This window comes from Monomorium pharaonis, chromosome 3 (assembly GCF_013373865.1).
Source record: "Monomorium pharaonis isolate MP-MQ-018 chromosome 3, ASM1337386v2, whole genome shotgun sequence".
NCBI lineage: Eukaryota > Metazoa > Arthropoda > Insecta > Hymenoptera > Formicidae > Monomorium > Monomorium pharaonis.
The window spans coordinates 4,244,936-4,260,121 of NC_050469.1; the positions used below are offsets into that span (position 1 = coordinate 4,244,936).

At 25.4% G+C, this 15,186-nt stretch overlaps 2 protein-coding genes across 2 annotated transcripts; both read left to right on the forward strand.

Annotated features, from left to right (window-relative positions):
- The first annotated feature begins 69 nt into the window (after positions 1-69).
- LOC105838158 (odorant receptor 43a) lies at positions 70-8,658 on the forward strand. The gene is made up of 7 exons (XM_012683480.3): positions 70-1,433; positions 2,238-2,507; positions 2,961-3,426; positions 3,665-3,764; positions 4,873-4,992; positions 5,475-5,630; positions 5,911-8,658. Exons 1-7 carry the CDS (start codon positions 1,376-1,378, stop codon positions 5,962-5,964), a joined length of 1,224 nt encoding a protein of 407 aa, XP_012538934.1. The 5' UTR covers positions 70-1,375; the 3' UTR covers positions 5,965-8,658.
- Positions 8,533-15,080, forward strand: LOC114255542. The gene is made up of 7 exons (XM_036284663.1): positions 8,533-8,616; positions 9,743-10,305; positions 10,988-11,125; positions 12,599-12,718; positions 12,791-12,946; positions 13,667-14,524; positions 14,747-15,080. Exons 1-6 carry the CDS (start codon positions 8,607-8,609, stop codon positions 13,721-13,723), a joined length of 1,044 nt encoding a protein of 347 aa, XP_036140556.1. The 5' UTR covers positions 8,533-8,606; the 3' UTR covers positions 13,724-14,524; positions 14,747-15,080.
- The last annotated feature ends 106 nt before the right edge of the window (positions 15,081-15,186 follow it).

The window sequence follows — 15,186 nt, forward strand, 5'->3', positions numbered from 1 at the left end:
AAATAAAAAAATGTACTTAATTAAAAAAAAGATTTATTTGCATATTCTCATTACAAAATATTCATTCTAAAAAAATATATAATTTTTATTTTAAAAAATGTTTTTAAAAAATATTTGCTCAATAAAAAAATTTATTAATTAACATAGAATAAAGAAGCAATGTAAATCAATCCAGATATTTGTGCTGATTATTTGTGTATGATTTATTAATTATCTTTACAAACGTTTCAACTTCAATATTTGTCAATTATTTACGTGAAGTTTAGCTCCAAGTGACCCATAAATATAAAATAAGACACTTAACTTTTGCGCCTAGTTATATATTATTTATCAGCATATGTTTCAGACTTTTATTTTCTTCATTGTTTAGGGATCATATTCACTTACCTTTATCGATGAGAAGAAATCAACCAAATAAAACTGTAATTTTGTTCTGAGCATTTCATGCCATACAAAGGCTGAACAATGTCTGTAAAACTATATAAGGTTACAAGTCCCACATTACAAATTTATCTGTATAAATATTCACATTTTCTTACGCAAAAAAGTAACACACATATTTTTAACCACAAAGATAATTGATGATTAAAAACATAAAAATCGAATAGCTGTTTCGCTGACATTCAAGTGCGACAACGCAAAGCATCCGTCACTATCGCGTTACCATAAGATACTGTCATAGTCAATATCGCGCGCATGGGCAGTCGGAGGTGTCGGAAGGTTCTCGTGATGGCACACCCCCGTATGCAGAATGCGCATGTTTCACGCTACTTGGTCAAAAGGGAGGGATGATATAAGAGGAAAGTATTAAATATCAAGGGAAAAATATGCTACAACTATCGATAGTTACAAAATACATTCGAAATAAACTTTATAAACTGAGGATATATATGGAGAGATAACAGGGACGCATCCAATGATTTCTAAAAATATAAAAGAACTGGAAGATCTGAAAGACTACGTTAAAGATAAGCTTACAATAAAATCAATTTCAAAAAGCTTAAAAAAGTAATTAACAATTTTAAACATACAGTAATAAAAGAGAATAATTCTGTCACTTATTGATTAAATTTATATTTATTAATCTATTTGTTGCAATAATAAATCAATTTACGTCGTATAACATTTATCGATGCGGCCCTACTGTCTATTGTAGCATGTTAGATGTTTTAGTCTATTTTTTTACTTTACTGAAGCTATAGCATCTGAAAATTAAAGTTGTCACAATAATGTTAATCGACGTTTGTAACATTGATGGTTCTTTACACTCTGTAGTACGATCACAAATTTGTCAACCCATTGCGGAAAGAATTGCCATTTGTAGGAGTTGAAAACATACTTCTCAACCGGACATTGCAAGATTATTAGTTTCGACATGGGCATCATTGAGCCTAACAAAAGTGTTCACCATGCAAGTGTTTACATTAATTATGGTAAAATTAAATCGCAATTTATTCTCTATATTCTCTTAATTTAATTTACAATTATTATAATTTTTAATATTTAAGCTACTCAACTTTCATAACTCTTTAATAGAACCTTATGTCAAAATAATATCAAAATATTTTTTGTAATATTACTGATAGAAAAGTTGATTTAAAAAGTTGAGATAGAAAATGAGTCATAAACTTTTATAATTAACTCCATAACGGTAAACTTGTTTTTTTCATCTCAAACGTCACACTAAATTTGTATCTCAAACTGAAATCTCAGACTGAAATCAATTTTGTGCTATATGAATCTCTTCATAACGAAGTTATTTCATAACAAAGATGGCAGTATAATCTACAATAATGCTAAATAATAATATTAAATACATTTAAAAATTTATTTCAACAAAGTAAAGTAAAAAAACTGCAAAAATAAGTTTTTTCAAAAATCTATTGTACCTTCGTCAATTTTTAACAAATTTTTAAAAAATAGAACCGTTTTGGAAAGATATAAGACTTAGAAAACCGAGATAAAATAAATTTTGAGTATTGTTTGAAAAGTGTTTTAAAAAATTCAAAGTTCTGGAAATCACATTCAACTTATTTTTTTAATTTTTTAATCACAATTATAGTTTTTCAATACAATTCCCATTTATACCTATTTATTATAAATAAACGCAACTGTCGTACCACAAAATCATTTTTTAACCATCTTTAAAAAACTTAATGGAAGTATTAACTCCAATGGCGCAATTTCCAGAACTTTGACAACATCCCATACATTATTAATAAAAACTATATGTCTAGATTTTGAATGGGCAACTCGATTGAATCGTTTCATGCTAAACATGATTGGAATTTGGCCAAGTGTTCACAAAAATAAATATGATAAATTCTTATCAAACTTACACGTGACATTCATCATTATCGTTCTCGTTTTTATTGGTGCAATTCCTGGAATACATTCATTGGTGAGAACTTGGGGTAATCTAATGTTAATGATAGACAACCTACAATTTACTCTACCATTAACAATGACAATAATAAAACTCATTGATCTATGGTGGAAAAAAACAGGTAAAACACATAAAATTTCAATAATGTCATACATAAAATCATTCTAATGCATTCTCTTAAATCTAAGTTCAAATTTTGAATTATCACATAAATATATTGTATGTACGCTTTATATCATGTCTACTTTTAAGATTATAATATCTTAAAGATATATTATGGCTGCATTCTGAAATTCACTGCCAGTATTGAAAATTTACAGCTTATGTTACACGTATAAAGATTTTTTCTTTTCTCTCTCTTTTTCTCTCTTTCTCTATTTCTTTCTTTTAGACTTTTATACATAGACTGCGTTCCGAAATTCACTGCCAGTATTGAAAATCTATAGTATATGTATATGTATATATATACACTATAGGCTAATTGCATAGATCTTCTAATTTCTCGTCTATTGTTTCTACCTTTCATTTCATATATTATTCGTTTTATATATTATTTTACTTTCTCATTTTAAAGATCTTTTAACGGCTATAAATATGATTGCTGAGGACTGGGTAAAAATTAAAACTGATAAAGAACGATGCATTATGATAAAACAAGCACAAAATGCCCGAATACTCACAATGTTCGGTTATGCCTTTATGTTTGGAGGATGCAGTTTAATTTTGATTTTACCTTGCTTTGGAAAGTCTGTGAGATATATAACGAATATCACTGATCCAGTTAAAATCTTACCTTTACAAACTTATTATATTTATAACAAAGATCGAAGTCCATATTTCGAGTTCACATTCGCTGCACAAGCTCTTGTGGTATTAATGTGTGTTCCATCCTACAGCGGTGTGGATAACTTGTTCGGATTACTGATGTTTCATTTGTGCGGGCAATTGGAGATACTTAAAGAAAAACTGATTAATATGAAACAATTTAAAAGCTACAAAAGTGTGGCCCTCATCGTAAAGGAGCACATACGACTAATCAAGTTTCGTAACAATTTTAATATTCTGAAATTAAAAATAATAAAATCTAAGAAAATTTTCTAAAATCTGTATTTTTAAACCAAGAATTTATTACCTAAAAATTTATTTCCATAAAAATATTATAAGTTAAAATAGAAATTAAAATTATAATCACACGTAATTAAAATTTTAAATAAATATATTATACTGTTTTTACAAAAATAATATACACTTCATTAATTAATAAAATTCTTTTTAAAGATGTTTTTGTATTATCGAAAATACATATACTTTACTATTACTCGGACAACTAATTTACTTCGGTACATTGTTCTCTTTGTATGGATTTTTAATTCTTGTCGTAAGTTTTCAAAAAATGTAAAATTAAAAAATTTTGTTATTTTAAGTAAAATACGACTCAAGTATAAAATTTATGGTTAGAGTAAATTCGAGTATGATGGCTATAGTTTTTTTTTTAAACACAAAAAATGTACTTTTATTTTTATTATTTTTTAATAGCGTTTGAAATCTTACTTTACAAAACTTAAAGAACTTAATACAATCAATATTAAAAAGAAAATATTCAATAAAAATTTTATATTGCTAAAATATTAAAATATAAGCATTGACTATCTTTCCTACTTTTAGTAAAAAGATAACGTTAATATTACGATACAAATAACCATATATATTTTATGTACTCAATATTTTCTGAAATAATTAAAATACTAATAATTTTAACATATTTAGTTTTATTTATAATTTCATGTAAAATAATTTCATCAAAGTTTTTTTTTTACTATATTTAAGCAATTTTTAAAATAGAATTTTTACATAAATAAACAAAATACAGTTTTCTACAATAGCTAGTTTTATATAAATAAACAAGAAGAATTTGTTAGCAAGTACATTAACTTAAATTTTTCAATATTTAAGAAATGGACTATTTTATCCAATATGTAACGAAAAAATGATTAGAGATAAGTATTAAAAAAGAATTTAAAAAATAAGAATATAGTTACACATTACAATTTACATACTTTTGTTATGTGTTTAACGTTGATTATCAGATCAACTTTAATTTATTCGACGTGTCAGTTTTTAATAAACACATGAAAAACTTTGCAAGTAGTCAAAAGTCGTACATAAATAACTGCAAATATCAATTATTTTTGAAAATTTCAGAAGATATTATTTAATAATTATTAGAGAAATTATAATTTATGAGCATCTTTTCCATATGATCGTCCATCATACCCTAATTTACCCTGTTCTGAAGTTAATATGATTAAAGTATATAATATTTAAAAAAAATTAATAGATATATAAAATAAAGATACAAATCTCCAAAATATATGTATAATATACATATATATATATATATATATATATATAATTAAAATTACATATTTGTTGCAATAATGAACAATTAATAATAGAATTGTGTAATATGCTTAACTAATTTGTAGATACTTGCAGAAGGAAATAAATTGTCACTATTACGTTTTATGTATCTTATATCTATTGTGATAAATGTTGGTGGACACATGTGTCTTTTTTGCGCAGTGGGTGAATTTTTGGTAGTAAAAGTAAGTAAGGTATAGATAGGTAAAGTGTACAGGTATCTCTCAACTTACGTTTCCAAATCTTTGCTGACTTAATTAAAGGATAATATATTATACTAAACTGTTGCTATTTATAGATACGTTTAAACAAACTGTAATACCATTTTATATATTATGCATAAAAATAAATATTTTATTACTAAAATTTCACAATTTTAATTTAAATTTCAACTTTAATTTTTATTCTCTTTTATTCATAGAATAATGTTATTTTCTAAAATATGATTCTTAATATATACAAAAATTTGGTATTATAAAATTAATATTTAACTTAAAAACAGACAATTTCTACAAATAATAGACAATTATTTGTATTACAACCGCGTAAATCGGTGGTAAATAATAAAATTCATAAATTAAAGTAGTTATAGGTAGAGAAATACCTGTACCAAAAGCGCATAACATATAGAATTAAAAGATTTCATATTGTAATGTTATCTATGAAGTGCGAAACTTTATACCATGCAACTTACGAGAACGAATGGTATAAGTTGGAGCCAAAAAAAGCAAAGATTTTACTTATAATAATGATTCGAACTATCAAACCTCTTCATATTACGGCTGGAAAAATATTTCCTATGACAATGTCAACGTTTTGTAAAGTAAGTGATTTAATAATTATCATACTAAATATTTAGTATTTATTGATATTTCTATGTTAATAAATACTAAATCTCTATTTTAGATTATAAAACATTATAATATAAAAATATTTTATTATTAAAAAGATAATAAAATATTTTAATGAAAAATATTTTTTTTTATTATAATTAATTACAAATTACATTGATATTACTTTATATTTTCTTAATATTAGCAATACCATTACATTGCTAACAACATAATGTTTAAAATATTTATTATGCGTTTTGTACATTACAGATAATAAAAACATCTGCCGGGTATGTTTCGATTTTATTGGCAATGCAAACTTAAAAAAATCAACTTTTAAATTTATATTGAACCACAAAAAAGAGATGTAAGAAGAATATCTTTATCCTTGTGTATGTGTATTTAATATAATATTTAATATAATATTGTTGCGTCTGTTGGTCGATCGGCTGTTTTGGCCGATCAATATATTGATTTTTGAGAAGAGCGTTATCAGTGTCGTGAGCTTGACAACGCAAATCGCAGATAAACAATGAGTTAGCTCGGTCTTGCGCTGGGGCTGACGTTTTTGTAAAACGCTTATATTTATAATAAATAAAGTCTTTTGAATTACTTTAAGTATAATGTATATTTCTTATTACGCCCGCGACCAAGCGCAACAATATTATGTAAGGTACCTGTACCAATATGCCCCCCTAAGCTTTAGAAATTTTTCTAATCTTTTATGAATAAGAAATTGAAAAATAAGGGTCAGATTTAAAATAGAAAACATTTCTAAAATTAAAAAAATATGTATGAAATATTTTCAATTATATATATAAGTATAATAAAGATTATAAAAAAAGATAGCACTTAGGCCATGTTGTTTACGTATATACCCAATGTGACCCAACTATGTATTTTTTCTTTGTCGTAAATATTTTTGAAAAAATACGAAATAACAATCAATATTTAATTAAGCATTTATTAACATACTTATGAAAAAAATTACACATACAGCTATTCATTAAATAATGAAACTGTGTTTATTTACTACAAAAAGCGTTATCTTAACTTTTACCTGTCAAAAAGCTTCAATTAATTAAACAAAAACTACAAACAAAAACAAGAAATACAAATTAAAAGTTAAACATTAAATAAAGAAACAGAATTTTAACTTTCTTGTATATTAATAAGATATATTGTGTTTTTAGTAGAGTCCCTGTCCATAATGGTTTTACAATACAAAGAGTTTTTTTTATTTAATTATAAACAAGATGTTTTAATAAAAATCTAAAATAAATACAGGATTGAAAAGCATAAATAAAGAGCTATGATAATATGAATTGTGGATATTTATAATTGTTACATGATTGTAACACAAAGCAAAAACTTACCTCTAAAATTTTAGATTCAGAAGAACACAATTTGAATAAATTGTGATCACAAACCATAGAAAAAAAATATTGAACAATTAACTATCATAAATACATCATATCGACTTCTTAAACGATGTATTAGCGTTATTTATGAAATTCATTGTGTAACTATTGGAAAATGGGAGGTGAGCCAAATTGGGTACATAACTATATTGGATATAGGTACCTTATATTGGGCATATATATATATATGCCCAATATAAGGTACCTATATCCAATACATATATACACACACACGTATAAGAGGGTCAACGTTGTGCTGAACTTCATGCACGATACTCATCATCAATGCATAAAAAGTACTAATGCCTATCAGGAATGGAAAGTACAACGCCGGAAAATACACATATTTAACTCGAAATGTAAAAAAAAGGTATGATATGAAAGGAGAATATTAAAATTTTAAAACCTCTAAACGCGAAAACTTTTATTACCATGACTCTTGCGTGACAGTTGTCATTTTGTATGTATCACGCATTACCTCGTAAACATCAGACGTATAAAGACATCAGGGACGGCGTATTTTAATTCACAGAACAAAAAAAATAAAAGACTTTCAGAAAACTGTATTTTAGACGAGATTACATATATTTGCTATAAATATTTCTTAATAATTACATTTATAAAGAAAGTAATAGTTAAAAAAGCTACAATATTGTTATATTCAAAAGATATCTTTTTGTTATTAAGTAATACAATAAGATTTACTTTTATTTACGATGCACTATATTTGTCGTACAAACACTTTAATTCCCGTTGATGAATTTATATCCGTTCAATCACCTTCTGAGGAAATTAACATTCGAATAATAACTATCTAAATGTAGATAAGGTTTATAGCTGCGGCCCTGTCACAGATCGCTTCAATGCAGTTGCGCGTTTCATTCCCTTTCCGTTTTAATTTTTATGTGAGATCGTTACACCTGACGATTACAGCAATCATGCATGTCGGCACTTGTAATATTTATGATTCTCTGTATGTTATAAAACGTCCACAGAATTTACATATCTTAAAAAAGCGAAATAACTAGCAGTATCAACCAAGATTCTATGGGATATACTTTGCATAAAGAAAAGTTTAAAACGTTAGCTCTTAGGTGACTTCATACTTCCGAATATGTATACCACCGAGTTAATGAGATACGCAGGTGCTAATTATGACTTTTGTTACATTGAATTATAAAATATATAAAACTCGTAGGATAAAAACATGTTGAAAGTATTTCAAATTGCCTGTATAAGATTAAATATAAAATTCGTCTGTTTAGATAGATTTTGAATGGGCAACGAAGCTGAATCGTCTTACGCTAAATATAGTTGGCATATGGCCAAATATTGATGAAGATGCCTCTGACAGATTTTTATCAAACTTACGCGCAATGTTTACACTGCTCCTATTCGTTTTCGTTGGTATGATTCCCACTGTACATTCATTGATAAGAACTTGGGGAGATAATATGATGACAACAATAGACAACTTGCAATTCACTTTACCATTGATAACAACAACATTGAAACTGGTGATCATATGGTGGAAGAAACCCGGTAATGTCCTTCGGTAAAGTTCAAGCAAGTTAATTAGTCACGTTAATCCCAAAAATAAATTTAATACAAAAAAATAAACTCAACATTAGATTAAGCTTCGAGTCCAATTGTAAATAATTCAGAATGGATTCAAACATATTGATGATTTTTCCTTAAAGTATGTCTTTTAATACGTATTATACGAAGTGAGGCACCTATAATAAAACCTTGGTATATCTGGAAATTAAGAATGGCAAAAAAAACGTTTTAAATGAAAGTTATATAGCTTAAAGAGGAACAAATATAATGATAAAATTAATTTTTGAGAAAATCAATTTTCAAGTTCTTAAAAAAATCAATACTATTCACCCTAAAAAATTGTTTGCTAATATAGATTTCTTGATATCGCAACCAAAATGTATCGCTAATTCTGTATGTGCTAGAATTTTGACTGTCACGTATAGAATTAAAAAATTCTGCTGTTATCTAGATTGATTAGGTGCAATACATATACATATTACAGTATTATTTGCTAATTATTTATCTATCTCAGCTAAATTTGACACACATAATTTTTATTGAAGTTGCAAGATTATTTTTTAGTGGTTATTTAAATAAAATTATATAATTATTTTATAGTTGCAAAAAAATAAATAACTTGCAAAATAATTAAAAGAATTATTGTTTACGTGCTTGCACACGCGCGTACGATGGACACACACTCGCCCACGCACCTACGCACGCACACGCACACACAGTTATATGTACATACATATAATTATATATATTTTTTCTGATATATTTCTAACATAAAATATAAAATGTTTCGTAAGATACTTATTTTTTGGCAACTGTTTCTTAATATCTTTATGTATGAAATAATAAAATTAATCGATTGATTGTTTTAGAGACAATATAAGATGCCTTTGAAAAAAAGAAATGTAATTGCATATTTCTAGCTAACCCATATATTTATTTACAATAAATTATTTCTGTAAAATTCTCAAAATAATTGCCATCTTAAATTATTCGCTCATATTCTTTATTCCTTATTCGCTCAGAATTTAATATTAAAAACAGATTTTATAAGCTTAACATTTTATTTTCACTTAAGTTTTGAAAACGTATACATTTACTAACACAATGTTATTTTGTTAAAGATCTTATATTGGTGTTAAATACAATTGCCGATGATTGGTTAAAGGCCAAGACAAACAAAGAGCTACGTGTAATGACGAAACGTGCACAGAATGCGCGTGTCATTACTATATTCGGATATATCTTTATGTGTGGAGCATTTGGTTTTCTCGTATTTTTACCTTGCTTCGGAACATCGTTAAGATATATAACAAATGTTACGGATCCGATTAAAATCTTACCTTTGCAAAGCCATTTCTTATACGATAAAGATCAAAGTCCATACTTCGAACTTACATTTGCCGCGCAAACCCTCCTACTTATAATGGCTTCTGCATGTTACAGTGGCGTAGATAATTTACTTGGATTATTAGTATTTCACTTGTGTGGCCAAATGGAAAATCTGAAGGAACGACTAATTAATATAAAACAATTAAAAAATTTCAACGGCAATCTCGCTTTTATTATCAAGGATCATGTGCGATTAATCAAGTTTCGTATTGATTTCCCGGCAAGAAATTTTACATATAAAAACATATATAAATATATACATAATATGTTCATTATACACGGAAAAAGTTTTAGAGTAAAAATTACTTTGTACAATAGTAACTACGGGCCATAAGAAAAAATTCCCGAAAATCATATCGTAAGTGGTGTAAATATGTACTGTGGTAAAATGATAAAAAACAGTTAGTAAAATTTTCATAATTGCTTCCTGGATTCACGCTTACTATCTACCATAGTAATTTTTACTATAAAATTTTCTCCATGTATATTTATACTGGTTTCTTATTTTGTTTATTTGTGTTTGATATAAAAAATAACAATCATACTGAAAAGATAATAATAATTTAAAAAAGATTATTTTCTTATTGCTTTTTATACAAAAAAGTAAATATAAAAAATAAGAAAAAATTATCCATATATAATCATATATATTCTATCAAAAATGTTTATAATTATATATAAGCAATTTTTTCTCATTTCTTCAAATTTAATTTTTTGTAAAAGAAACAATGCAAAAATGATCTTTTTAATTATAGTTTCTGTTTTTCCAGTATATCACTTTTTTATCAAACAAAAATTTTACAAATAAAAGAAACTAATATAAACATATACAGATATATTTATATATGCTTTATATTAAAAAATTTTTCCCGAGTTATTTTTACACTTATTATAAACTATATTATTAACCTTTTTTAAAACATTCTATATATTTTATATTAATATATTTTATGTATTCTATATATTTTACATATTATTTTTATAACATTTTAAAAATTATTGAAACTTTTTTCAGATATTTTAATATTGTTGAAAATACATTTACTCTATTATTACTCGGTTTACTACTATATTTTGCTACATTATTTTGTGTGTACGGATTTTTAATCATCGCGGTAAGTTATAAAATAAATAAAATCTACTTAGCTTAAATATAATACTGAATTAGCACATGAAGACATAATTTTATTGCCAAAACTCGAATTTTGTTAATACAAATAATTTTATTTCTTTACAATTTTTATTATTAATTTTGTTAAAAATACATTGCTAAAAAAAATTTGCATATTTTTAAATTGTAAATATTCAACAAATATTAATGTAAAACAAAAATTAAGAACTAGTTTTACAAAGTCTCTATAATTTTACAAAGTAAGTTTCTATAAGATGTAACTTAGTCAATTTTTGCTTAATTAAATATTTAAATAAATTAAATACTTAAAAGGTCATCAGGTTTAAATAAGGACATGTTTAAATTATTCAATATCTGAAAATTTGCAATGTTTGATAGCATTTCATCTATCCTTATTCAACCTTATCTTTAAATATATTTAATAATGTCAAAATCAAGTACCTTATATTTTTTTATTTTAGTTTATGTTTTTATAATTTGTTAATAAATTATAATTTAAAAATAGACAAAAATTAGGAAAAAAAGATTATTTCTTAATGTTTCTAAATAATGTAACGTTTATCTCATTTTTGCTTAGTACTTAATCTATATAATATCTCAAACAATTATTATAAATATATATGTCATTATTTTTAACTCATTAGTATATACAAATAGAACATAATAAAGGATTTAATTTTTTGCGATATTATTTATTAAGGGCAAAATTTTCGTGTAAACAGTTTTAAAATTTACCAAAATTCACAAATTTTTGTAAAAAGTATAATAAATTAATTATTTTGAAGTTTTAAGTACGTTTTAATGCAATGTACAAAAATTTATTTCTTTTATTGCGAAAAATACTTGAAATTGTTTAAATAATAATCCCAATTCCATCTCTTCAAGAAACGCGCCAGGGAATAAAGATTATCAGATTTATAAGAAATCAAAAATTTACGAAGAAAACGTTAATTTATAAGTATACGCTCTGCATAAACCTAAATACAAATTAGAAAATACAAAATTGAAAAATATAATGATATTAATTTAAAAAAATAATTTTTTAACAAACAATGTTAAAAGCAATTGTTTATTACAAAAATGTTTATAAACGGATAGGTTTATGCTATGAGAAATATATTAATGAATATATATATATTAAAGAATATATAAAAGAATTGATTGATTGAAAACTTTTTGGACTACATTCTTCGACTACATTTTGCGTTTTGAAAGGAAGTAGACAAACGGAGTCATTATTTTAAAAATTTCAAATTTTTCACAGTAAAAGAATATATTTTTGTACATCGCATATAAAACGTACCTAAAATTTCAAAATAATTTTTTTATTACATTTCTCACAAGAAATTCGTAAAAACACGTAAATTTTTGTGAATTTTAGAACTGTTTACACGAGCTTCCTCCTTAAAATAATTTATATATCATTTATAAACATATTGATTTATTGATTATTCAGATACTAACAGAGGGGAGAGAAATGTCAACGATACGATTGATATATCTTTTATCTGCAGTATTAACCGTTTGTGGCCACATGTGTCTCTATTGTGTAGTAGGTGAGATTTTAATAGCACAAGTAAGTATTGCTATATAAAAAGTATGTGATAAAAATAAAACAAGAAAACGTATATGTATATTATTTATCAAGTGTGAAGGAATATATCATGCAGCGTATAATTATGAATGGTATATGCTAAAACCAGAAGAGGCAAGAAATTTGATTATAATAATGGTTCGGGTTAACAAACCCCTGAATATTACTGCTGGAAAAATGTTTCCTATGACACTGTCAATGTTTTGCAATGTAAGTAAATAATTCATACTTATTATTTACCCAATAGAAAAATATATTTTGCAAATTCATAAAAAGAAAAATTAAAAATTCCCAAACCTTTTTGTTTCTTATAGAAATTTTATATTTATTATCTATTTATTCTACATTATCTTGTATTGACCTATTTTAACATTAATAACGATAAAAATAAAAGAGAAAATATTATTTAAAATATAAAGCATAACGTTACAGCTTTTACATATAAAATTTTACAAATTGCTCTTAATAAAAATATCCCTTTATATTTTTCTCTTTATACAAATACATAATTATATATAATTTTTCCAAAAATATAATAGATAAAGGAGTAAAGTTTTTTAGACTTAAATTAATATTTTAAGGATCAATTTTTAAAAAATAAAAAAACTTTTGAAATAGTTTAGTTTTTATAAGAAACCCTTTATAAAAATGTATATATATAATATACATATTAAATTTAAATAAATGTAAACAGTTTAATGTATTGAGTTAATGTTCATGATTAAGAATATTTATAACATTGATTATGCACGCATACTAATTAAAAAGTATGTTAATAAAAGTTTTTTTTTATATTAACAAAAAAAAGTCTTATAATAAATATACTTATACATATTTTTAATTCCTTTTAATATCTTAACATCTTTTTTACATTGCTTATATGTTCCAAAATATTAAGATATTAAATCACTTTTTTTTTATAAATTTCAGTTAATAAAAACATCGGGCGGATACGTGTCTGTTCTACTTGCCAGACAAAGTTCATGAAATTTATTTTCAAATCTTGTCTATAAATAATTTCATATGTGTTGCGTGTATTCGGCAAAACACATGTTTAAAAAAATGCATAAAAATAATGTATATATATATAAAATACTATATTAAGGGACTACTAAAATGCCCGTTAATCGAGATTGATAGTGTAGGATCACTAATATTTTTTATTTAAAAATATTTTTAAATAAAAATAGATAGGAAAATAAGGCAATGAGAGTCAAGCGCTGTAGTTGATGCGCATATATCAATGATTCTATACAGTTTTTGTAATTAACAATGTCCGGAAGTTTCAACTCTATTTCGAGTCATTTTCAATAAATTTTACAATTAACATCTATTCACTGTTTTTCGCCAATGATCGCAATAATTAATAATAAAAATCTTTTACTTACGGATAATCAAATGGTGAGGAACGAATTTGTCATTGTAATTGTGTATGTGTCATTCACCTCGGTTGGAAAGCCGAATGATGTGGTTCGATCCTTTATTCCTGAAGAATGACATCAATCACATTGATTTTGATCGAGTTGATCGAATTGATTATAATACATCGAAGAACGTAGATTTATTAAAAATTCACTCACCAAATGAAGTCAAATTTTGTAGAAGCACGATCGTCTTTTCACATTGTAATAGAAAGACGTCAGAGATGAAGTTTAATTCATTTCATCCCCGACTACAATTCACAATAGAGATAGGGGGTGACAATTTGAATTTCCTTGACATCACAATAGAAATCACTGAGAACAGAATCGAATTTGATTGGTTCCAAAAACCAACTTTCTCTGAAAGGTACTTGAATTATGTTTTCCTCTCACTAAAAAACCAGGTACTATAATAGGCATGATTGACCGTGCGTTCTTGTTGTCACATTCTGTATTTCGAGAGTCCATCAGTCATTTATTTATTTTTAAATTAGCTTATAACATACGCACATATAAAAATTATCCAATACACAAAGATAATTAATAATTGAATTATGAAAACCGAATAATAATTTCTCTTACATTCGAGCGTGATAACGTAAAGTACCTGTCATCGTCGAGCTACCATGAGATACTGCCATAAATACCGCGCGCATGGGCAATCGAAGGTGACTCACAATGGTGGATAATGGTACACCCCTACAGAATGCGCATGTTCATCGCTGGTTGGCCAGAAGGAAGGGATAATAATAAGAAGAGATAGAACGAGGAAAAAGTATTAATTACAAAGCGGAAAATTTGGTACACTTCTGTCGATATATTTCAAATAGTTATATTTCAGATAAACTTTTTAAATTTGAAGTAAACATACATCGAAAATACGAGCATACACGGCATGTATTTTTTATAAAAAAAAAAAAAAACACTTAAAAATCAAAATATGCTTAAGATAAACTCACAATAGAATCACTGTCAAAAAGATTAAATAATAATTCATCCTCAAAGTGCATACCTTTATAGTTTATAGTG